The 26,619-nt window shown below is 38.9% G+C and overlaps 1 protein-coding gene across 3 annotated transcripts in view; it reads left to right on the top strand.

The window, feature by feature from the left end:
• lrrc1 (leucine rich repeat containing 1) overlaps nucleotides 1-26,619 on the top strand; it is a 228,879-nt gene that overhangs the window by 124,241 nt on the left and 78,019 nt on the right. For 2 of the 3 annotated variants that reach the window (XM_059645575.1, XM_048531313.2), the window contains exons 11-13: nucleotides 8,659-8,774; nucleotides 10,982-11,154; nucleotides 16,663-16,802. In XM_059645575.1, the coding sequence (XP_059501558.1) occupies nucleotides 8,659-8,774; nucleotides 10,982-11,154; nucleotides 16,663-16,802 (429 nt within the window). The remainder of the gene's footprint in view (nucleotides 1-8,658; nucleotides 8,775-10,981; nucleotides 11,155-16,662; nucleotides 16,803-26,619) is intronic. The other variant, XM_059645576.1, reaches the window with a different exon arrangement.

Here is a 26,619-nt window from a genome sequence, read left to right as displayed (position 1 = left end):
ATTGAAAAAGAATCTAAAGTCAATAGTCAGGGGGATTCACACTATTCCCTACAGCAAAGAGTGAGATTCCAAACTGTTGTCTTACATGTCCAGTGCCCAGATTTGAGGTATCAGCTCAGGACTGGAGAGGAATTTAGAATGGGAGGGGGAGAATCCAGTCATTGTGAAGAACCAATTTTCACCCTTCCATATCTTAATTTACACCCATTTTACATCTCTAGTTCTCTTCCCTCCCAGGGAGCAGATCCTCTGGCTTTAGCACTGGGTTTCTGAGCCAGAGCTGTTCCCTGGCTCTGCCTCTCACAAAGGTATAAACAACACAATTTCTAACCCATTTCAGCTCAGAAGAGGAGTCAAAATGGATTCAAAGTGTTAACTCTGCATTTCTGTCTGGATGCTGCTAGACATGTTGGGTTTATCCAGCACTTTTTGTTTTTGTTCTAGTAGTCGTTATCCCTGTAAATGACACAGAGAGGACAAAGGAGGAGGTTCTGCATAGTTAATATGAGCACTTTGACAGCTAATTAGGAAGTAGAACTTCAAAGGCCATAAACTCTGGATTATGATGAGCCATGTGCCAATTGGTATAGGACAAATCAGATTAGGGAATTATAATTGGCTCAAAGAATGGTATGGATGAAATGGGCTCAGGGTTATGGGGCATTAGCACCAGTATTGGTGACAGTGGGATCTATGCTTTTGGATCATTCCCAGTCTGAATCATGCTGCACTGTGTTTGCCAACTGCATAACTAGATAATTGGAGAGGATTTAAAACTAAATAATGGGAGGAAGGGACCAAGTTTTGAAAGGTGCAGTAAAACAAAATACCATAGGAGCAAGGCAAAAAAGGGAGTATTAGATTAATAAGCCATGACAGGAAGGGTTGGACAAGGTAAATCTAAGATTAACTCAACATGATGTCAGAGTTCATGAAAAGAATAAAATGATAAAACTAGTCTCTATAACTGAAAGTACCTAGCATTCAAGACAAAACAGATGAACTAAATGTAAGTAGAAATAAATTAGAAAGATCTGGTAGCTATTACAATTGTGTCTACTAGATGTCATAGATAAGTACCTGAATATTGAAGATACAGAATGTTTAAGAATGTCAGGAAATTAGGACAAGTTGGGATGATGGTGTGGGCTAGCTCTGGTATGGTTTTATCGTAGTGAAGAGTGTTGCTCCATGCTCTGGAAACTAGGTTTTGGAAACTGTTCCAGAAGCCTTGAGAAATGATAAAGGCAAGAAGCAATTTTCCTTTATCCCTGTTCCCTATCTCCTACTCTCAAACAATGCTGCAAGTTTATTCCATGTGCTTTCAGTTCTGTTATTCCTTTATATAATTTTGGTGATACAGGTATGTGATGGAAAACCTGATTCTGGGGTCGCATACATCACCAAGGTTGCAGATGGCCTTTCTTTGTCAAAGAGAATTAGGGGATTACAAGTGGTCGACAGCGAAAAAGATTTGTAAAGACAACACCAATGACAATGGCCTCAGACTTCCCTGTAATTAACTGGGGGGAGAAAAGTTATTCTCCTTAAAAACTATTGCATGTTGCTCAATATGTTCTCAGATTTGTATCTGGCTATGATATTTGGTTTATGATGACTAATGAAGGATTTATACAGTTGGTTTTTTCTATTAACTTACTGACAAACTCACATCTCAGGTGTATCTTTTTATTTTAAATGCTTCCTTTCAACTAGTTTCAGTACATCACCTCCATGTTGACTTGTTCAAACCACCTGTTTCTTGGCTTCCCTCTCTGTCTCCCATATGGAGCAACCTTCCACAAGATCCACCAGCAGGTATCCTTTGCCTCAAGAAATTGGAAATCCAGGAAGTGACAAACTCCATTTGTCGATTGGCAGGCTTTGAATTACCATATCGAGTGTGGCTGTTGCCATGCAGGTTCAGGTCATACCAGGTCACCTGAGCAACCAAACTATACTTGTGAAGAAATCCAATAGATGCCACGCATTACCGAGGAGTATCTCCTCTACAGAGTAAGTTGCAGACTAGGTTTAGTAGGTTTATTGCTAGACTCTGGTGATTTGCATTTGCTAAATAGTAATAAAAACACTTTATTTATGATTAACGCAAGTATTCAGCTGGTTGAGAAAGTTTCTTAGGAAGTGTATTTATAATAAATTGAATGTAGAGTTTTCTGTTCTGGTTAAGAGCATAGCATAAAGTTAACATTTTAATTTCAATACAAGTCAAATATAACTTTCTGCTGAAGTTAACTGAACCCTCTTATTCTTGTCCGTGCAATTTCCTGCAGTCTAGTCCACTACTATGCGAAAACAAAGGCCTGACCTTTCCTACATATTTGAAGCATCAATCCTAAATAATTAGTAATACTGAACAGTCAGACCCCTCATTTTTTTGCAGATACAGAGCAATTCACCATTAGTTGAGAAATACACACTAATTTCAGCTGTGGCTAAAGTTTTCCACTTTCATGGTAGCCTCTAATTGGGAGATTGGTATAAGGTGACTTGTTTCTCAGACAGTTTCTAACACTGCTCCATCCACAGTTGTTGTTACATGAGAGGACAGCATGTTTTGATGCCCTTCTAGTTTTCTTGCTCTCCATTTCACCCTGTCTTGCCAGACCGGGCATGTTCATTTCAATGAATGTGCCGTATTATATGTGCTCACTTCCTTGATGATAAGTTACCAATTTTGATTGTATTGTCATTGGGAGCACCGTGTTGGGGTATGGGAAGTGTAAATATCTTTAAAACCAAACATATTTTGGTCACCGTTGGTATTGTTAGGAAAATATGGATGCTAGTTGCTGGTTTAATAGGGTGCTGGACGAGAAAAGGACTGAGGAAGAGTAAAAACTAATTCTTTTTTAAAAAAAATTGTTTCAATTCAGATGATGATTATTGTAAAGATTATACTTGTAATTACTTTGCCACACTAGTCACAGTTACTTTAGAGTGCCGCAATATTTCTTCAGACTGTTCAAGTTGACGGCTTTTTACAGTAAGTTGCTGGCAGTATTTGTAAAGATATTTTAAACCTGATATTCATAAATGTGAAGTTCAATCACTTTCTAACTTTTCTGTTTACAGGATTTTTGATTGAAGTTTCAAGTTTTTACACTCAAAGTTAGCATTACAGCATTTGTCTCATTTTTCAACAAGATTTAGTTAAATGATTATGGTATCTTAGGGGTTTGGTTAGTGTTCGGCCTGCCCTTCATTAAGTAGCACAAAATGACCAACAGCTGCCCATTACCAAACAGAAGATGATGCACAGAATGCAGCAGAACATGGCTGACAGTGGATAGAGAGCCTTAGGAAAATATTTGTTTAATGCAGTCTCAAAAGCTTCAATACTACTTGTTTGCTATAAAATGAAGTATTGTTGGCAGGTGGAGGAGACTGGAGAAGGAACTGTAATCTGTTCTGTCACTCAACACCACCTCAGTCAATCCAAACTCCTCTTCCCCCTTTTTATACTGCAGGCAGGTCTTGCTGGAAAAATGATAGCAGGTTAATCATGCATGCTGCTATTACTACATTTATTAGTTTAGCAAGCTAAAAAGATGCACAATGAATTGCAAGCCTCACGAACTTGTTGGTTGATTTACATTTCTTCACCGTTTGCTACCCACACAAAAGGTTTCCTTCCCAGTCCTCATTCATTCATTTTCCAACAAATGATTGATTTGTTCTTGACTGCTCATTAAACTTAGTGCTGGAAGCTAGGACTGAAATTTAACTGTAATGTAGTTTCTTATCAATATAAAAATTGCTAGTGCCATGTCAGAGGAAGTCTGTGGACCAGAGACAGAACAACTTAAACCTTTTACTACTTTTCCTGAATTGTCGTTTGACAATTTTTAAGATAAAACTTTCTTTTCCTCTCTGTCCTCTCCTAATCCAATCTTCTTTCTTTTCCTCCTGTTGTATCTGATGCAGCTCTAATTTATTCTCTATTTCCTTCTATTTTGTTCTTGTTTCTTCCTCAACTTTTAAATCTCAGTGTTTAAGGAGTTGACTGGACCTTGGTTTCAACTGAGAGTGCATAATTTCCATACTTAACCATTATCAGTGTGCAGTTAAAGTAAATATGTTTTGCAAAATATGTTTTGAGCTGAAGAGTGGAAAAAGAAGCTTTCAATGATGCCCACTAATGACTTGTCTTAGCAGGATCTACCTTATCATTGGTTTTGATTTCTTGGCAATAATGAATGTCAAATTGCTGCTATCCAACATCATTATTCTTCTGCAACTGATGGCAACCTCTGGAGTAACTATAAAAGGTTATATGTAAAAATCCAAAAATTGCCGACACTATAGTACATTAACAAATTTAATTGAATTCTTCAGTGAGGTGACTAGGTGTGTACATGTATTTGATGTAGTCTACATGGACTTCAGTAAGGATTTTTACAAGTTCTTCCATGGCAGGCTGGTTAAGAAGGGAAGAGCCCATGGGATCCAGGGCATTTTGGCAAATTGAATCCAAAAATTAGCATAATGGCAATAAGCCCATGTCCATTGGCATACTGCAGGATTGAGTGCTGGGCTCTTTGCTATTTATTATGTACATTTATTTTCTAGCTTTAAGTATAGAAGGTAAGATCAGTAAGTTTGCAGAAGACACAAAAATTGGTGATGTGGTAACTAGAGAGGAGGAAAGCCATAGACCAGAGGCCAGTGTAGATGGGCTGAACAGTGACAAATTGCATTTCATTCTGAAAAGTGAGGTGATGCATTGAATGGTAGGACTTGGGAAGTACATAGGACCAGATGGACCCTGATGTACAAGTCCATTCATCCATGAAAGACTGTTAAGTGGTCAAGTGAAGGGAAGATGATGGCCTATTCGTATTATCATCGGTCTATTAATCCAGAGACCCAGATCATGTTCTGGGGGATTCAGGTTCGAATCCCAATGTATTGATGACCAATTAAATCATTGTCGATTGTTGGAAAAACTGGTTTATGAATGTCCCTCAGTGAAAGAAGTGTGCCACCCTCACCTGGTCTTACCTACATGTGCCCGCAGACCCACAGCAATTTGGTTGATTCTCAACTGCCCTCTGAAATGGCTTCGCAAGCCATTCAGTCGGCACAAAGTCTCAAAGAAATGAAACTGAACAGATCATCTGGCATTGACTGAGGCACCGGAAAAGACAACAGCAGAAACAGCTCTGTTGACTCTGCAAAGCCCTCTTCATTGATGTAGTGCCAAAATTGGGAGAGCTCTCTCACTGATCAGTCAAGCAATGGCCTGGTATTGTTGTACTCACAGAATCATACATTACAGACAGTGTTTTACCAGCAGAACAGACCCAGCAGAGGTGGCGGCACAGTGGTATGCAGTCAGGAGAGTGTTGCTTTAAGAATCCTCAACATTGACTGTGGACCGCATTAAGTCTTATGGCTTCAGGTTAAACATGGGCAAGGAAACCTCCTGCTGATTACCACATCATCCTCCCTCACCTGATGAATCAGTAATCCTCCATGTTGAGCAACACTTAGTGGGGGCACTGAGGATGGCAAGGGCACACAATATGCTCTGAAGGTGGGGGATTTTCATGTCCACCACCAAGTGTGACTTGGCAGCAGTACTACTGATCGAGCTGGTCGGGTCCTAAAGGACATAGCTGCTAGACTAGGTCTGTAGCAGGTAATGAGGGGACAAACAAGAGGGAAAAACATACTTGACTTCATCCTTATCAATCTGCAGCTACAGATGCATCTGTCCATGACAGTATCGGTAAGAGCGACTACCACACAGTCCTTGTGAAGATCAAATCCCGCCTTCATATTGAAATTAACCTCCATCGTGTTGTGTGGTACTTATACTGTGCCAAATGAGACAGACATTGAACAGATCTAGCAACCCAAGACTGGGCATCCGTGAGGCATGGTGGGCCATCAACAACAGCAGAATTGTACTCCAGTACATTCTGTTACCCCATGGCCTGGCATATCCCCCACTCAACCATTATCCATTACCATCAAGCTAGGGGTCAAGTCTGGTTCAGTGGGGAGTGCAGGAGGGCGTGCTAGTTGTAGCACCAGGCATACCTGGAGATGAGGGATTGACCCGGTAAAGCCACCAAACAGGACTATTTGCATGCCAAAAGCATAAGCAGCAAGTGACAGACAGAGCTAAGTGATCCAACAACCAGTGGATTAGATCTAAGCTCTGCGGTCCTGCCACATCAAGTCAGGAATGGTGGTGGACAATTAAACAACTCACCGGAGGAGGAGGCTGCACAAAATCCCCATCCTCAATGATGTAAGAGCCCAGCACATCAGTGCAAAAGATAAAGCTGATACATTTGCAGCAGTCTTCAGCCAGAAATGCCAAATGGAAGATCCATCTCCATCTCCTTCAGTGGTCCCCAGCATTACAGATAAGTCTTCAGTCAATTCAGTTCACTCCATGTGATGTCAAGAACTTAGATTGGATACTGCAAAGGCCACGGGCCTTGACAACATTCTGAAATTAGTACTGGAGACTTGTGCACCAGAATTCGCTCTGCCCCTAACCAAGTTGTTCCTGTACAGTTACAACACTGGCAACACCATATACATTCAAGACAATGTGGGAAATTGCCTAAGTATGACCTGTACATAAAAGAATGTTACATCCAGCCCAGCCAATTACTGCCCCATCAGTCTACTCTCCATCATCAGTAAAGTGATGGAAGGTGTCATTAGCAGTGTTATCAAACAGCACCTGTTCAGCAGTAACCTGCACAGTGACACCCAGTTTGAGTTCTGTCAGGGCCACTCAGCTCCTGACTTCATTACAGCCTTGGTTCAACCACGACTGAAGGAACTGAATCCCAGAAGTGAGGTGAGATAGACAACCTTGACGTCAAGGCTGCATTTGACCAAGTGTGACATTAAGAAGCCCCAGTAAAACTGGAATCAATGGGTATCAAGGGCAAACTCTCTGATGGTTCGAGTCATACCTGACACTAGGAAGGTGGTAGTGGTTGTTGGAGGCCAGTTATCTCAGCTCCAGGACATCTCTGCACGGGTTCATCAGGGTAGTGTCATCGGCCCAACCAGCTTCAACTGCTTCATTAATGACCTTCCCTCCATCATAAGGTCAGAAGTAGGGATGTTTGCCATTAATTGCATAATGTTCAGCACCATTCGCAACACCTCAGATACTGAAGCAGTCCATGTTCAAATGCAACAAGATCTGGACAATATTCAGGCTTGGGCTGACAATTGACAAGTTACATTCACGCCACACAAATACCAGGCTATGACCATCACCAATAAGAGACAATCTAACCACAACCCCATGGTGTTATCATCACTGAATCCCCCACTATCAACATCCTGGGAGTTATCTTTGAGCAGAAAGTCAACTGGACTCACCACATAAATGCAGTGGCTACAAGAACAGTTTGAAGGCGAGAAATATTACGCGAGTAACTCCCCTCCTGATTCTTGAAAACCTTTCTACCATCAACAAGACAAGTGTGTGTTGGAATACTCTACACTTGCTTGGATGAGTGCAACCATAACATCATTTGTGAAGGTTGACACCATCCAGGACAAATTGACTGACTAAAATGTACAAAGGTCTGAGGGATATAGATAGGGAGATTTTTTTATTTTACTAGAGGGATTATTAACCAGAGAGGAGAGGTTAACTTAAGGAGCAGGAAGTTTTAAAGGAATTTAAAAAAAAAAATTCTTACCCAGAGGTGTGTGTATCTGGAACTTACTTTCTAAAAGGTTGAAGAGGCAGGAGCTGTCAAGGCACTTAAGAACTATTTTGGATGAGCAATTGAAATGTCACAGAATACAGGGCTATGGGCCAAGTGTTGGAATTGGGATTAAAATAAATAGTTCCTTGATGACTGGCATCAACAGGAAGGGTGGAGGGACCCTTTTAGTGTTGTTAAAACTCTGTCTCTCTGACTTCTCTACATTATGTGCTGTTGAGGCTGCAACTAAGCAGAAATCGCTGAACTGATTAAAAAAAAATGCCCTTTTAAATTATACATCTCATTGCAAAAATTATATCTTTTTAAATGTGATGTAATTGGGTTTCTAATAATGCACTGAATTTGTAATTGCTATTAATCAGCTTGCTCACTGCAAAACTAAATTTCAATTTGGGAATTCCAACTTCTACATGATATAACAAAGTCATGCTTGAAAGTTTTATTGGATTTGTGATATTTCAACTGCTACCTTAATCCCCTGTGTTTGGCTCTCTGGGAAAGTGCATTTTACTTCCTGGCTAGCTGCATGTGAGAATACTTCACTGTGACTGGCTGCTTATTCTGCTTGATGACTTTGTCTGTCCCCTGGTTGCTTTGATAGCCCTCTGAATTGGTGCTAAATTTAAATTTGCATCGTGAAAGGGATAATTCATGCCACATAGATGGTAGATCTTTGGAAGCAGCCTTTTTGAAATCAGTGACCAGTCTTTGCACTACTTTACTGACCACAAAATCTGAGCTAGTCGTTAGTTAATGTTCAATAATTGAAGTTGGTTATTACCCACAGGCATTTACATCTAATATGAGTAGTAATACATACAAAATTCTGCATTTGGATTGTGTTAAAGAAGGTAGATTATAATCCTTGGAGACAGTAGAAGAAGTAGTAACTTTTCTAAGCCCTTATTTTCAAATGCAGATTGGTGGCTGCTGTTGCCTTAGTGTCTTCAGTCTACGTGATAACAGATTAACCAGAATTCCGCCAGAAATTTCGCAGGCAACTGAACTCCATGTGCTAGACCTAGCTGGAAACAGGTAGGTATATTGGGAGGGTGGAGGTGTATATTTTTAACACGCTTCATTATATTACAGAAAGTTATTAGAGTTGATAACCGTCGTCACAAATTTAGATGCATGTTTGGACAGCAAAATGACAGTGATACAAATGGTTTGTGTCAATTTAGAAAAGGTTTAGAAGTGCACATATGTAAGCAGAAAATAAGTTGCTTTGAACTTAATTTTTAGATAATGTGCAGTACCTGCGAAATCCAAAAATACATTTCTTGCCTTAATGAATGTGAATGTTAATTCTGAAATGATCATTATTACTTCAAAGTCAAGTAGTTTCCTGAAAATCCAGTAGAAAATAACCATTAATCAAACTCTCCTGTCAACAAACCCTCTTTACTCCAATAATTTTCCTTGATTAAAAACTGCAGCAACCAAAGCTACCTGATAATGTTAGAAAATGACTGGCATTAATTTAATTTGCAGCCTAATGTGTGGATTTGGGAATCTTGTATAAACCCTCTGAATGCACAAAACCCTGGACAAACTACAACCTGAACTATTGTATTGCAGACATTCTGGTCATATTGCTTTCCAGTCCGTCTACTTGGAGATCACACAGACCCTCACCTGGCCTTTGAAGTTCCACTGCTCGTCCTGTTCCCAACAAGAGTTGCAAGAACTCTTCAATAAGAAGCTGCTGTAATGGAGCATCTTCCTTCAGTAAATGTGGACAAAGCAGCTATGAGGCATTTGCTAAGCTGAATGATAACATTGGTGTTGCATTGAGAATGGAAACCAAGCTATGGTTTCTCTCCCTGCAGATTCATTATACTTCTGCATTCTTCCCAGCTTACTTCCTCCAAAAAGAAGTGCACTAGAGGCTTTTGGATGAATAGAGAGAGCTGGCCTGTCCGTCACCCATCAAAACCCAGACATACTAAATCTCCCTTCAGATAAGCATGTATGATGACTTGGATGATAAATTGTGAATAGATGTAATGTTGTGTGTATTTCTGCCATTTATAATTACCTGGAATGTGTAATTAGTTAAGAATCCTGAAAGCTTTGATGAATTGACTTTTTTCTTTAAAGAAAAATCGAATCGTTGCCTAAGGTCCAAGACCTTGTATAATCAGAACTCAGAGTGGTAATGGTCAGTAGATGAAATTAATCATAGATTAGGCTGAATTGTCAGATTATAGGATGGATTTTACAGGATACAGTTTTACAGTAAGCTGTACCCGTGACTAGAACAAAGGTTGGCCAAGAATCCACCAAAAAGCCTGCTCTTCCACAGCCAGTTAACATTGCAAGCAGAGTTCATTGCCTAAAGTGAAGACTTTTACCCCGAACTGGAGAAGAGCTGGTAGTCAAAATGGCCTGAGATAATGGAAACTGCAGATGCTGGAGAATCCGAGCTAACAAAGTGTTGAGCTGGATGAACACAGTAGGCGAGCCACATCTTGGGAGCACGGAAGCTGACGTTTTGGGCTTCTGTGTCTCTTTAGTCCTGGCAATGCCAGTTTCATGTTACAGCCACTGCTGGGACTATAGGCATTGTCCAAAATAGGATGTTATGGAGCTGGACCTCAAGCTAATTTCACGGAATGGTTGGGTCTGGCTGGCAGACCATTGCGTGGGGATGGGGAGAGTGAGCGGCTGGTTTTGAGTCACCAATGGTGGGTGAAAAGGAGTGACCTTCATGCTCATAAGCTTAATTGGATGAAGGTGATCCTTTGCTGCACACAAAAGTTGCTGGGATAGCTGCCTGGTGTAAGTCTCTTCCTGTTGGGGGTAAATAGTGATGGAATGAGGTCCTTAAATGGCCAACAAATGCCAATTACATGAACACTGAAAAATGACATTAGCTTAAGTGCAGGTAATTTGCCGAAAACCACTTCTCTGTCAGAGTTGTAAAATTGGAGACGGGTGAGGGCAGGAGGATGATAGTGGTAAGGCTCAATGTTGCATTTTATGAGATCTCTTATCCTTGCTTTCGAAATGTTGGTGAAAATGCTGTAAGGTCCAGCCCTTTGTCACCGTAGCCTATGTAGCCTTAGTAAATTTCTGGAAGGAAGAAACATCAGCTGTTTTTTTACAGTACTGAATGTTCAGCGATTTCCTCCTGGAATGAGTACCCAAGTCTGCACCCTACTGTGTTTAAACCATTTAATGACCTTTTTCTATCTTCACTATTTTTGCAAAAACTCTTGCCATTTTCTTCAACACAGGTTGAAATATTTGCCATTATCCCTGACCAGCTTGAAACTGAAGGCCCTTTGGTTGTCTGAAAACCAGTCACAGCCTCTTCTAACTTTCCAGACTGACATCGATGTTGAAACAAGGGAAAAAGTTCTGACCTGTGTGTTGCTTCCTCAACTGCCTTCTGAACAGAACAACTATGGTACAGTATCTGCCACCAGTGTACAGTAATCTAGTCAAAAAAAGGATAATTAGAAGGGTTTTTTTGGAGGAATGATAAATGCCTGTTAATTTTATTTAAAATTTAACCTACTTCCAGCTGGGAGATTGTTCTTATATTTGTTTTTATATGTAAACATTTTCTGCTTTCCACTTAGTCAGTAATTTATTTCAAAGTCTGCATCATTCTTGCTTGACTTTCCCCTGCTTTTCCTTTGTCTGTGACATTGTTGAAAAATGATGAATAATTTCTTAGATTGGATAAATGAAGCATCAGGGAAAATATCCATGAGTAATCCAAATACGTTGTATGTAGTTGAACTACTTAGGAAGTATCACTTAGAGAGTCATTGAGTAATACAAAATGAAACCAAACCCTTTGGTCCAACTTGTCCATGCCGACCATATTTCCTAAACTAAACTCTTTCCATTTGCTTGTTTGTGGCCAGTATCCCTATAAACCTTTCCTATTTATGTACTTATCCAAATGTCTTTGAAATGTTGTAATTGTACCCACATCCACCATTTCCCCTGACAGTTCATTCCACACATAAACCACACCCTGTTTTTTAAAAAAAGGGTTGCTCCTCATGTCCTCCCTAAAACTTTCTCTTCTCAACTTAAAAAATGCTGTTTGTTTTTGAACTCCCCTCGCTTAGGGAAAAACTTTTGCTAGTCACCTTATCTGAAATATTTGTGCAACATCCCAACAGTTTGTTCAGTTAACCATTGACATTCCTGACTGTGGCATGACTACAGAATTCTGATTTCATCCACTGGTAATGAGATTGGTTAGCTCAGTCTGTAACATTCTGCTTTTACAGCTTAGGATTCAAGTAATACTGGCTTCACCAGGTTGGCATGTCATTTTTAGGTATGGTTGGTGCTTCTACCATGCTGCCCGCTACTCAGATAATCACAATTAATACCCTGGTTTGATGCTGATGGTAAGAGTAAGGGATGACTTTGACTATTTTGTCAAATACAATTTTGCTGCTGATACAATAACTTGTGAATGTCCTATTTATGTTATAGTGGCAGTGCTACACCACATAGTGGAAGACACCTTCAATAAGCAAGAAAGCCTCATTTTCACAAGACTGTGCAGTTGTCATTTCTGTCTCGGGCAGAATGGGTCTGTGACGTGTGAAGAGAAAATTAACAAGAAGGAAAGACCTTCTAGAAATTGTCCTCACTATTTTTGCCCTATCCTTACCAAAATGTGTGCCAGTTTTCAGCAGCCTATTTAATATCTGCTATGTACAATCATGAGCCTGAGGTCCTTTGTTTTGGCTTAGGGCTGGTTGCATATGCTTTGTGCAAGCAGCTAGCCCCCTGTAATCACTGCAGGTGACAGCTCAAACTTGTGCCAAGCTGATAATCAGGAATCCAGAGAAGATTATGAAGCACCTACCTTCTGCCAAGTGAGATTTTGTTCATCCAGCCATTAAAGTACCCAGCAACAAAAACTTCTTTCCCACCTCCTTTCCACCGAAGCACGGTTGGACGAGCCTGTTTGGAAATTTTGTCAGAAACATCTAAGTCATGCTGCAGTCCAAGTACTCCTCCTGTAGTAGGGCCATTACTTTGACTTTGACCACACTGTGTCATGCAGTATGTTGCTTGAATTTCAAAGCCCACTGTTAGGTATCTATTACTTAGCAATGTCTTTGAGTTACTCATGCACAACTCTCCTGGCCAACATTGTTTTTAAAAAATGCCTGTCATTGTGCGTCTGTACTTATGTACTTTGCTGCCATCTTTGCTTAGTTCCCTGGAGTTTTGACTCAGGTGGTTGATTTCACACCTCTGTGTCAGAAGATTATTGATATGACTTCTGATAATCCAAGCTAGGAGCTTGCAAGCACCATTCATATGAGCCTGATCAACATCTCAACACTTGGCGTGTGTTGTGTTCAACAGTAGTTAATTAGATGCAATGAGTTAGAGATTAGTATTTGCTTTGCTTGTTAGGGTGAAATGTATACCAAATGCTGGATGCAGGGTCCTTCATCTGTGTCAGCAGCTTGCTCTTGTTGGTCTTCAGTGCTTTTAGTACTGCTTACTGAGTGCCTGAAGCCTCCACTACAGTGAAGCCTTTTGGGCGTGATGTTTGAAATCGTTTGATTGGAGAATTGCTCAGATGTTTTACACTTGCCACACTTTACTACTGATGGCATTTTATACGCATGAAATAGAGATGGAGGTCTGGGGATCGTGAAGCCGGAGATATGGACCCCTATCGCTGTTACTCTTAACACTTGACCATCTTGAAAAGAACAATGTACATTTATTTCGTCATTTAGTTTGTGGCTTTTCATGAGTGTGTACTGTGTGAATTCTCATTTTCATTCTCCTTTTGCGTGTCCTTTTCCACCAGAAGATTCTTAGAGAGTAGCAAATTGTTTTGGGGTATGACCCCTGTGATTTTTTTTTTCCCCTCCCCATTTCAGGATTGCAAAGAACTTTTACTTCTACTTGGAATCTCAGTGGTCTTACTGATGCTCAAAGTTGGTTGAGTTGGCAATAATGGCAGCAATCCAATATTGTGGAAGTATGAGATTAAAATGTACTGAACTGTTTTAGTCAAGCAATGATTTTCATTTGTTTTGTACAATTTTGGGCCTTTACTAGAAGGAAAGGAACCTCAGAAAAACATTGCATCCTGAACCAGTCAAAATCTTTTGAGAAACTGTAATGATAGAATAGTAACAATACAGAAGGAGGCCATTTGTTTCTGTCATGCTCATACTGCAAGAGCAATTGATTTAGTGCTACTCCCTAAAACATTTACATTGACCTGTACTTTGTTACTTTTCAAATAATTATACGTTTGTTTGAAAGCTATGATTGGATCTACTTCTGCTGCATTCTTGAGCAGTACATTCCAGTTTCTAACCACTTCCTGAGTTCCTCCCTTGTGCAGTTGTTGTTTCTTTATCTTCTTAGATCCATGCTTTCTGATTCTTGATGCTTCCACCAATAAGAAACGTTTTTCCAAATTACTCTGTCCAAATCCCTACAGTTTATGAATTAATTCTAAGTTTATGTTCTGCTGAACTCCATTGAAGTGGATGAAATAAGGAAATGGAGAGGGAGGGGAATGAAAGACAACTTTGAAGTTGCATTTAAAAAAAAAAGTTGTTGGCTAAGTTAAAGAACTTAGATACAAGATATGCAGGCTATCAGCTATCTTATGTTTATAAAATCAAAGTATTTTCTTGATAAGTGCCTTAAATGGGTCATTTGCATTGTTTTCAATCATAGTTTCCCTGCACACTCGACAGTGGGATTCAGTCATTGTGATTGGAAGCGATTATATTAATAGTGATTAGCATGGTACTGCCTGGCTGAAACACGCACTCCCTCCACACCGTAGAATGTGCAAATTTAGTTCTATGACATATCTCCCAGATCCATGACTTATGCTTCTTAGGACAAAGGTAGATGTTACCTAGGAACCTCCGAGTTGGCCTGTTAAAACGTTCATGCTAACCAAGCTTTGAAAGCAAATCTACGTACAGAAGGTTTGGCGCAGAAGTGGGCTATTCGGCCCATTGAACCTGTTCTGCCATTCACTAAGTTGAATAGTTTATGCTAAGAATAGTTGGGCAGCACATGGCTAATTGCAAAGTGCTGAGATTATTTACAGAAACACCTAGCATCAATGTGCCAAAGTAAATTTCTAAGGCAGACCCTGCATTGTGTTCCATCTGAATATAATTGATTACAAGTCTGGTCCTTTCAAACATGTCTTCTAGGTATCTTTTTCTGTTAAAGAATTCGTTTCTCTGTTCATCAAGTTTTAAAACTACTCTTGCACAAAGATAAATTAATCTCATTGCCAATTACAACCAGTGTTTTTGTTCAAGCCTGCAAGGCATCTCAGTCCATGATCTGAAAATTAAGTGAACAAATGATATTGTGTTTCCTAACCTATCTATATTTCTCTGACTGGTTTCATTTATATGTTATGTATGTGATTCTGAAGTCTAACAAATATCACTTTTAATGAGGCCCTATTCATGTAGACACGTTAATAAGAACTGTGTTAAGTCTGCCCAGCTGCATGACTATGAGTTGAGGCAACAATAGTTGGGCAATAGGCACAAAGTGTTAAATCAACTCTTGCAGGTTTAATTCATATAGTGGCTGCATGCATTGGCCAATATTGTATGCAATAACATGGAAATAAAGAATTTATTCAGTGTGTTATGCTCGACTTTGCTAAAAGCACAAATGTTTCTGGAATGTAAAGCATTATTCATGTGATTTTAGTTGTTTGGTTAATTTGTTTTTTGGAAAACATGATCATTTTCTCCATTTTTGTTTTAGAAGACCCATTTTATTTCAAGTCTCATTATGTTCTGTTTGCTTTTTCTGTGTTTCTTTGCAGTCTACTTTGTGCCAGTGTGAGCAGCATTGTGTACTTTTTTCAATACTGACTCCCACCATTATTTTCAGGCCCCACCATGCAACATTTTCCTTATTCTGCTCTTTGTTTCAATTATGTTTGTTTTCTTCTCATTTTCTCTATCTTTCCAAACACTGTTTACCAAAGCTTGTTTTCTTTTTACTGTTTTAGAGTTCTATTTCTTTGGCTTGGCCTCTTTCATCATCTCTCCTTTAAAGGCATGGCAGCTCTTGTGGGAAGCTACTGTTATGCAAGCACTTTTTGAAAAAAAAATAAGAATTTATACCTCTTTGACTTTAAAACACTATTTAGGTTAACTTTTGATTTTGTTCTCTTGAAAGTACTGTGTACAGTTCATATGTCATTTTTATCCTTTTTAGACCTCACCCTTCATCTCTCCAAGCTCAAATCCACCATCCCCTCGTGCTAAGAAAGTGATGTTTGCTTGTACTGATAAATGCAGTTAAATATTTTCTTTGTCCAATGCAGGAAGTGAGTTTTAGTTAAGTGTTATAATTTGTGGGTAATTATGCCTTTCACTTTCGAAAGAATTAGTTTTGATGTTGCGGAATAGTTGAAGAGAATAATGGGTGAAATTATATAAACTTCAACCCTGTCTTCTAACTTGAAAGTCTAGTTATTTTTGGATAACGTTTGAAGCCTTGGCCATATTGAATTTGCACGGTGTACGACTTAAGAGTACCCACGATATTTAAGATGGATCCTTATGTGATTTGTAGTTAGTATCATCTGTTTCAAAATTATTTACTGACGAACAGGTGAAAAGGAGTGGAAAAAGCACTGAATTAAATCAGACAGATCCTTTGCAATACAAAACTAGATGAAAAATCCTAATGTGTACTTTAGAATGTTAAGAACTTTTTCATTTCATACGTTATCTCTGAAAAAGTTGAAAACATTTTTACAACATTTTTAGAGCAAAATTGCTTTCGTTTTAAAACCGAGCAACTTGTCAATTATTCAACTTAGATTGCATTTGCTTGTTTTTTTACTCACCAAATTTTATAACTTTGTGGAAATATGTTTACATAATTTTCTGTGCTAAATTGATTCCAGCAGATCACTTGCCTCGCTGTGGAGCATTGGAAAATTTGGTGAATGACATGTCTGATGAAATGTGGAATGAACGTGCAATGAACAGAATCAGTGCAATACGTTTTCTAGATGATGAGGATGAGGATGAAGATGAAGAAAAGGTAATGGATGAGAAGTTAATATTAATAAGGTGCAGGAAAGACTTTTTAAATTAGTTTGGGAAGCACTGGAATTGTCCCTTTGTCTTAACTTATAATCCTTATCTAAAGAAAAGTTTTTTTTCTGGCCGAGATAGTTACTTTAGACATCCGTGCAATAACTACGTACTACCTTGCAGTTTACCTAATGGACATTTGGTGTGAAGTGCATGATTAAATGTTGTAAATTATTATAGTCATGAATCCACTTTTGTCCACCAAAAAATGATCTTGCTTATAATGGCCTGAAAATGGGCAGTTCTTGTTTGGATTAATTCACCAACTAGTCTGCCTGGGAATAAGGTCAAATGCTACCTTGTATACTCCACAGTTGCACCCTTCCCTTCTTAGACTCCTATAAATTGGCAGTCGATCCCAGGAACATGGAGCAATATTATGAACTCTGACAGCTTGGAAAAGTCGACACTGAGGGGCCCAGAAACCTACCAATCTATTTTTGTTCCTAGTGCCTCAAATACACATCTGAAATGGACAAGGCCAAATTACATCTTGCTCACAGCTGACTGACACATCCCACCTTTCTCAAAGTGACTATTGCTGTGTCCAAAGCCATGTGACATCTGAGATTTTTAACATATGCCAATCCTGGTTGAACCATTCATATGTAATGTTGATAGATCTGTTGACAGGATTAGCCAACGGTGACATTTACTATTTCCATTAGAAGTAGATTGAAAGAGCAATGGTACTAAATCTTCAACTGTACATAACTTCACGTAAACTTCTCTCCTGGACCTTTACAAATGAGTAGCGTCAGAACAGTAGAACACTTCAGTCAGTGCACATTCTGATCTGTCACTGACTTCAAATGTTTTGACTAGAGCTTCAGTAGACACCCTTTCAAACTATTAAATCTGACCCCATATTGACTTCCATCAATCACATTATTGTTACAGTGAAGAAGGAGACCATTCAGTTCATTATCATCCCCAAATGTGTAGTTGCGTTTTTGACCTTCTCTTGCCTTCTTAGCCTAACCCTTTACATTCTTCTTTTTCAGATAACAGTCTAATTCTCTTTTGGGTACTTTGGTTGAATCTGCTTCCACCGAGTTATTTTTACTGCTACTGCAAATTAGTTTAAATTTGTGCCTCCTTGTTGTTGATTCTTCATGAATGGGAACAGTTTCTCCCCATTGTCTCAGTAGAGACCTCTCATGATTTTGAATATCTCATTCAGATCTTCTTAGCCTTATTTTGTCCAAGGAAAACAATCCCAACTTTTCCAATCTAATCATAACTGGTTGTTCGTCATCCCTAAAATAATTTCCGTGAACCTTTTCTGCATCCTTTCTAAAATATGATGCCAAAGATTTGATGCAATATGGTGAACTAGTCTCTTTTTCTGCTGGTTGAACAAAGAGCCACTGTCATTTGCAGGCTCACCAGTTGTCACTCTGGGCAGCAAGAAAGTACATCACTTCACTTGAGTGCCTCAAAATCCTCAGCATCATCTTCACCTCTTCATTCTTTTGTTCTACTTGCCACAAGAGCAATAGGCAAGATCCTGACCTGGTAGACTCGTGTGTATGAATGAAAATATGTCTTAGATCCTCAATTTTTGGCCAGGAAACCTAATATTGCCAGCCATGACTAGTGCTGTGTTGTAAAATTTTGTGAAACTTAACAATAGGAACAAATATTTGATAGGACAATAGAACAAAGGAACAGCAAGATTGTATTGCCTCAATTTGTTACAGAATTTTATCTGAATTTTCTTTCAAGTTGATTTTGAATTATCGTGAGAATAAAGAATGTATCTAATTTTTCTTGCCATTCTCTGGTGGTCTGAGCCACCTTGTGGAGAAAATTTCACTCATTTAATCAATTCGGTATTTTTTAACACCAGTAAATCATTTCTTTCTACGTTTAACTGTGAGCCATAAAATAAAACTGATCAATCCCTATCATGTTTTCACAGACTAAAACAAATGCATCATTGCGTAAAATTAGATATGGCTGATATCCATCGGTGTCAAGACCTAGCTGCTTAATCAGCCATTGTTTGTGAACTGAAAAAGCAGATGCCTGATATCCGAGCAGGGTATAAATACTAAAGATACTACTTCCATAAGGCTGCTTTCACTCTTTTATCTTATGTTCTCTAAACATTGCACATAACTTCGCTATAGTTTGAAACACATAATTTGTGCTAAGTACAAAATATGCAGCCTTTTGTGCAAGATCTCTAAATCCAAGAAAATCCAAGTAAAATATTTTGCTATTCTGTAAACGGTATAAGCTGGGGCAGCACGGTGGCTCAGTGGTTAGCACTGCAGCCTCACAGAGCCAGGGACCCGGGTTCAATTCCAGCCTCGGCAACTGTCTGTGTGGAGTTTGCACATTCTCCCTGTGACTGCATGGGTTTCCTCTGGTGCTCTGGTTTCTTCCCACAGTCTAAAGATGTGCACGCTAGGTGGATTGGCCATGCTAAATTGCCCGTAGTGTTCAGGGGTGTGTGGGTTATAGGGAGATGGGTCTGGGTGGGATGCTTCAAGGGGTGGTGTGGACTTGTCGGGCCAAAAGGCCTGTTTCCACATTGTAGAGAATCTAATCTAATCCAATTTAAACTTTTGATCATTGAAAATTTGTATTTTTCAAGAATTGTTAAAACAATTTTTATACTACATCAATGGTAAGTAAATATTCTGAAATTCAAGATAAAGTTGTGAAATAGCAATTGACTTAAACCAAATACAATCTTTTGCTAAAATAACAAAGTGTGGAGCTGGATGAACACAGCAGGCCAAGCAGCATCTCAGGAGCACAAAAGCTGACGTTTTGGGCCTAGACCTGAGATGCTGCTTGGCCTGCTGTGTTCATCCAGCTCCACACTTTGTTATCTTGGAACTGCAGATGCTGGAGAATCCCATTATCACTGATACAATCTTCTGCTATACTATTTATTTGCTATGAAGTAGCATTAGTGGTTTTTCTCTAAATTGAACTTGAAGGAACAGAGCTTACTGTGCATTACACTTGTAGCTGCCCACAGAATTCTATTGAACATTTGAGCAACGATTTGTCATTACAGAAGATAATTTCAAGCACTTTTCTACTGGGGAACAATGGAAAGAATTCTCCAAATAAATTTAAAGATTTTCATTAAAATTTGTAGAGTATAAACCAGGAAGTAGAAATTATTTATCTAACGCAAACAAGGAACAAGAATAGACCATTGCACCTCTTGGTCTGCCTGTCATTTAATGATAACATTTTATTAGCTTTCCAAATTACTACCAGACTAAACGTTTATGATTTTTGTTTTAGGGTAAAAATCTTCTATATTGCAGAGTTCTGTAATCTCTCACCATTTCGATAATATGCTTTTTTTATTCTTCCTGCCAAAATGGACAGTTTCATATTTTTCCACATTATACATGATTTGCTAGCTTGCTGGATCTTTGCTTTCTCACTTGAATTGTATGTATCTTTTTGTATCTCCCTATATCATCTTTGCAACTTAGTTTCCTCCCACCTTTGTTTCATCAACAAATTTATCAACCATACATTTCCCTCATATGTGACTTTAAACAGTTGAGGTTCCAGCACCGATTCCTGTGGCACACCACTTGTCACATCCTGGCAACCTGAGAGAGTTCCTTTCATGACTACTCTTGACTTTCTATTGGCTAACCAATCATCTATCCTTGTCAATATATTCAAATTCCACGCGCCCAAAAAGAAATGAGCTTTTATTTTCCGCAAGAACTTTTGTTGCAATGCTTTATCAAATGTCTTCTGAAAATTTAAGTACATGCAGTGGCCCCTCTTTATCCATAGTACATGATATTTCATCAATAATTCCATCAAATGGTTCAACATGATTTCACTTTCACAAAACCATGTTATCTCTGACTGATTACCTTGAACTTATTGAAGTGCCATGCTATATCTTTTTAATAAATAGCTTCTAACATATTTTCCTTGACAGATATTAAGCTCACTGGCCTGGTCTGCTATTTCCCACCCTTTTTGAATGTTGGGGATGTGGGTCACTTTTTTGCTACCTTCCAATCAATTCGACCTTCCCCAGATCAGGGGAGTTTTGGAAAATTAAAACCAATCCATCAACTGTCTGACTGTCCACTTCTTTTAAGGTCCTGTGATAACATCTACCACAACTCGGGCATTTGACAACTTGCAACTCTAACAATTTACTTAGTGCCACTTTGCTGGTGATTGCTGCTTCTGTGATGTTCTGTGTAGACATTTTCTAATCAACCTGTTCGGAGATGTTATTACATATCCCTGGAACAGATGGGACTTGAACTGGGCTTCCAGGACCAAAGTTAGGGACACCACCATTGTATCCTAAGAGCCCTTAAATCTGTTCAGATAGTCTTAATACATCTCTGGAGTAGATGGGACCTGAATCTAGGCCTCCTGGTTCAAAGGTAGGGACAGTACCACTGCACCACAACAGCCTTTTATTTTAAATGTCATTTTAAATTTCTCACTTATTTTCTGCATCTTAAGCCGATCTTTTTCTTTTGGTACCTGATTTGGCGTTATATATTTTAAAATCAACATGTTCAGATACATTTTGACATGCCTCTGGAGCAGATGGGACTTCACCTCGGCCCCTCTGGCTCTGAGGTAGGGTCTCCACCACTGCACCACTAGAGCCATTGTGAAGTTTGTTGTATCCTTTATTGTGATGACTGGTGCAAAGTACCTCTTCAGCTCATCTGCTGTTTTATTAATCCCTATTACTAGTTCTGCAGGCAAATATTCATTTTGTTTTACTTTTTTTATACTTAGTAAAAGCTAATATAAAAGCTTATTTATGTTTGTATGTTTATGGCTAACTTTCCCTTGTACAGTTCTTCATTTATCTATTTATTGGTGCCTTCTACATTCTGTCTCATCTTCTCATGTGCATCTGTCTTTGTGCAATTATGTTGCCATCTCTAAGCTAAGTTATCCAGAACCAAAAAAGGGAGAAAGATAGAGTAAAACAGAGCGAAAGAGGTAAAGAAGAGGTGAAAAACATCTCCAACAACAAAAGATTAAATTCTGCAAAAATGAGTTTCCAGACTTATTAAATTTATTTTTTGGGGGCTAGGCAAGTAGTTTAGTTACAGCTAATATTTAACATTTTGGTGATATCTTCACTTCTATCTAATTGCAAGGGCCATTAGAAATTTTGTTGTATTTAGGTGACAAACTGGTGAAGTTTATGAAGGAGCGGGCAAACAGGATGAGAACTTCTATATTTTGGCATTTAACTTTGATGCCACATTAAATGCCAGGTGAGAGGAGATCTTATTAAAAATTGATTTAAAATATCAGTCCAGCAATGCACACCCGTTGTCTATTATAAAATGGGAGTTGGCGAATTAAGCATTAGGAAGCAGTAGACATAATAGGGATTAGTACCATGTGGTAAACAGAAAGGTCAGCACTTAGTAATGAACATTGCAGAATTCATCAGATTCAAAGAAGTTGGAGAAAAGGTGGATCGAGTGGCTGTGCTTATTTGGAAAGCCTGACATTAATAAAGGGGATTCAACAATGAGGAAGACAAAAATAGAATGCATATGGATGGTAAAGCATCAGTCACATTAGTAGACATAGTCCACAGAAAACAAGGAAAATTCTCTATGGGAGATGAGAGAAGAAAAGATAGAGAAGGAAAGTTTTGGCTATAGCAACCATAATATGCTTTAAGATGATACCAAAGAGCAAAAGTGTGACAAAAATTAAGTTTGTGGATTTGAAATAAACTTAAATTTGAGGTTCTGAGAATGGAGGAGGGATTAGTAATATTGGCAAAAAAAATTACTTCACGCAAAAATAGAGAACATTTGGAACACTGTTCAGCAGAGTGCAGAGAAGATGGATCTAGATAAATGGAAAGAATGGACTAAACACAGATGGGCCCTGTGAATAAATGAAGAAGGAAGGAATTTAAATGAATGTTAAGAAAGAGACTTGCATCAAGTACGTTGACAGCAGGAGCAGTCCAAAAGAGAGAACAAGTAGTTAGAAAGGTGAGGAGAAGGTACTATAACAGGAAACAGTAGATAGATTACAGGGATTGTTAATAAATATTTTGCTCTAAGATGACATAGCAGGTAGATGTGTCATTGTATGATGAGATGAGCAATGAGAAAAGTGCAGTTAAAATTTCAAGTGTAGTAAACACATGATCAAACTTGAATGAATGAAAAAGTCCTGATGGGATGCATATTTTAGAAGAACCCAGTGATAACATTGCAGAAGCCTTGCTAATCATTTCTGATAATTCCTTAGAAACGTGTGCATGCCAGAGAAGTGGTGGAAATCTAATGTACCTCTAATATTTAAAAAGTAGGAATGGAAGCTGGAGAATAAATTAATCAGCTCAACAATAGTGATAGGAAAAATAATGGAATCCTTAGCAAAGGAAAGAACAGAAGAATATCAAAATGAGAAATATAATATGAATAGAATGTTGGATTTCAAAACACACAATCTTACACCACCAACTTAACTGAATTTTGAGATAAAGTAATAGTGTTGATGTTGTTGATGTAATTTTTCTGAATTTTCAAAAGTCATTTGATAAGGTGGACTCATAATGGACTCGTGAATAAGATAAGAGAATGTGAACTTGGGGTTCAAGTGGCACAATGATTTGTCAACTGACTTCAAGACTGCAAACTGAGAATGGAAATGATAGTGAGAATGTGGGAAGTGATGCTCCGAAAAGATCAGTGCTCGGGTCATGCTGTTTATAATTCGCTTTAACAATTTGCCCTCTTGATGCAAAAAATACAAGTTTTATAAATGGAATGGGCATCAAATTGGGAAGCACGCTGTCAGTGCTGAGCGTGACTATTGTAACAGATTACAGGAGAACATTAATCATTTTGCAAAATGTGCAAGTAATTGACTCATGATCTTTGGCAGAGGTAAATGTAAGATTGTATGTTTTGATGGGAAGAGTAGGGCAGTCACTTACTTGCCAAGTACTGGTCTCATGAGGCAGAGGACTACAGATATGCCAACCAGTCAATTTTCTGTCGCATGTTGGCAACATCATAAGAAGGCAAACCAATTGCTTTGTTTTATTTCAATAGAGATAGGATTGAGAAGTAGGGATGTTATTGCTAAACCTGTATCAGAATTTAGATCAGATTATTAAGACTGACCATTCTGGAACGATATTATGAATGTGCAGTGAAGAGTTACAAGGACAACACCAGAAGATACATGACTCTACAAATCAAGAATGGTTTGACAGATTGGGTTTCTTTTCAGTCGAAACAATAGAATGGATTGAAATAGAGAATTAAAGAGAGTGAGTGGCATGGTGGCTCAGTGGTTAGCACTGCTGCCTCACAGCGCCAGGGTCCTGTATTTGATTCCAGTTTCAGGCAACCATCTGTGTGGAGTTTGCACATTCTCCCTGAGGGTTTCCTCTGGGTATTCTGGCTTACTCCTACAGTCCAAAAATGTGCAGGTTAGGTGAATCGGTCATGCTAAATTGCCTGTAGTGTCCAGGGATGTGCAGGCTCAGTGGATTAGCCGTGGGAAATTCACGGTTACAAAGATGGATTAGTGGGGATAGGTGTGGATGAGTTGCTCTCTGGAGGGGCGGTGTGGACTCAATGGGCCGAATGGCCTGCTTCCACACTGTAGGGATTCTATAATTCTATGGGTGCAGTGACAGCGCTCTTCCCCACAGGAAAAAACATAACTGGAGTTCAACCATACAAGGTAATTCAATGGAGAAGAGGCATTTAAATGGAAAGAATAAACTAAACACCAGCCGGAATGTCATGTTTGAATTTAGTCATAAGGATTAAAGGTTAAGAATGATGCTTGCATCAAGTGCACAGACAGCCAAGAAATCTGATTAAAAAAAGACACATACTTACCCAAAGCGTGATAAGAATGTGGAGTTCACTACCACAGGGAGTATTTGAAGTGACTAATGAAGATGCATATAAGTGGGAACCACTCTAGCAATGGGACAGCAAGGGAAATAGATGGTTGCGTGGTAAATCTAGGTGACAATAGAATGGAGGTGGTCTGAATAGAGTATGATCTTTAACGTAGACCAGTTGTGCTGCTTGGCCTGTTGATGTGTTGCACATCCTATATCATAGAGTCAGAGATATCTACAACACAAGCAGAGGACTTTCACCCATTGTGTCCATGCTGGTGAAAAAACAACCACCTAACTATTCCTATTCTATTTTCTGCCCCTCAGCCCAAAGCCTTGCATGCCTTGGCATTGCAAGCACATGTCTACGTAGGACTTGAATGTAGTGAGGGTTTCTGCCTTAACCACCTTACCAATTGAGTTCCAGCTTTCCACGACACTCTGGGTGAAAATGTTTTTACTCACAATCCTCCAAACTTTCTGCTCCTTACCTTAAAATGTAGAATCATGGAATCCCTACAGTGGCGAATCAGGTCATTCGGCCCATTGAGTCTCCGAAGAGCATCCCGCTCAGACTAACCACTGAGCCACTGTGCCACCCTTGTGATTGATCTCTGTGTCAAGGAGAAGGGTTCTTCATGTGTACCCTATTTATGCCCTTCTATAATTTTATTCAAGTATAATCCTATGCCAACTTCAAATATGATAACACTATAAGTTGCTGTATGACTTCCTTTTCAATAATGATGAGTGCACAGCCACACTCTTAGATTTACTGCAAAATCTTGGCAGTTATAAAATTTTTTTCACCCACTAAACAAGATTGGCCATTTGTGGTCATTCAGGGATATAGGAGGCAAATTACATGGCTTTACACTTGAGGTTTGAAATGTAGGACAAATATAATCTATTCTAAGGCAAATATCTGTTGTTATTTCATTAACCCCTTTTCAGAAAGCACTGTTTGAATTCCTTCCATACCAGTAAGGTGTTAGCTTTGGTTGTCAGATATATTGCATCAATATTGGGAGGTTATTAGCGTCTAGTAAATTTGTCTTTACTATCTGATTGGCAATCTATCCAACAACTTGAACATTCGATTCCTCCATCATTGACAGTGGCAGCAGTGATGCACTAAGGCTCCTTTGACAACACCTTCCAAATCTGCAACTTTTACCACCTTGCAGGACAGAAGATGCATCGAAATGCCACCACCTGCAAATTCCCCTCCAAGCCAACAATGATCCTGACTTGGAAATATATTGCTGTAATTTCATTGTAATCTGCTAAAAAACAGTCTTGAACTCCCTTCCTAACAGGAGTATACCAGTTTGCAAGGACTATGGCAGTTGAAGGGTGCAGCTTCTTGAGGGCAATTTGGGATGTTCAATAAATGATGGCTTAGCCAGCAATGCCAACAAACCATGAACTCACCTTTTAAAGGTGTATATTCTAAATATTTCCTGCTGTTTGCAGCTGTGATGTATCAATGATGCATTGAGCTTGTTTGAGATTTGAACGATTGTATTAAATATTTGTTTTATCTTGTAGAGTAGTATTGAATTTTTACAGCAGGTGGTCTTTTAAGCTGTGTGGAAGGTTGCATTTTCTTAGGAGTATTTGTTCTAATCCGAATTCTTTGCTCTTTTATTTGATTTCTTTGTTTAGCTGTTACCCGCTGAACAAGATTGGCCGTTTGTGGTCATTCAAGGATATAGGAGGCAAATTACATGGCTTTTCACTTGAGACTTGAAATGTAGGACAAGTATAATCTATTCCAAGGCAATATCTGGTGTTATTTCATTAACCCCTTTTCAGGAAAGTTCTGAGAACAGGCTGTCCAAGGCAAGTGTCTGATTCCTATTCAGACAGATACTAGTAAACC

Source organism: Stegostoma tigrinum, chromosome 4 (assembly GCF_030684315.1).
Source record: "Stegostoma tigrinum isolate sSteTig4 chromosome 4, sSteTig4.hap1, whole genome shotgun sequence".
NCBI classification, from domain to species: Eukaryota; Metazoa; Chordata; class Chondrichthyes; order Orectolobiformes; family Stegostomatidae; genus Stegostoma; species Stegostoma tigrinum.
The sequence above is the reverse complement of the archived record's forward strand: the minus strand, read 5'-3'. Positions and strand labels throughout refer to the sequence as shown.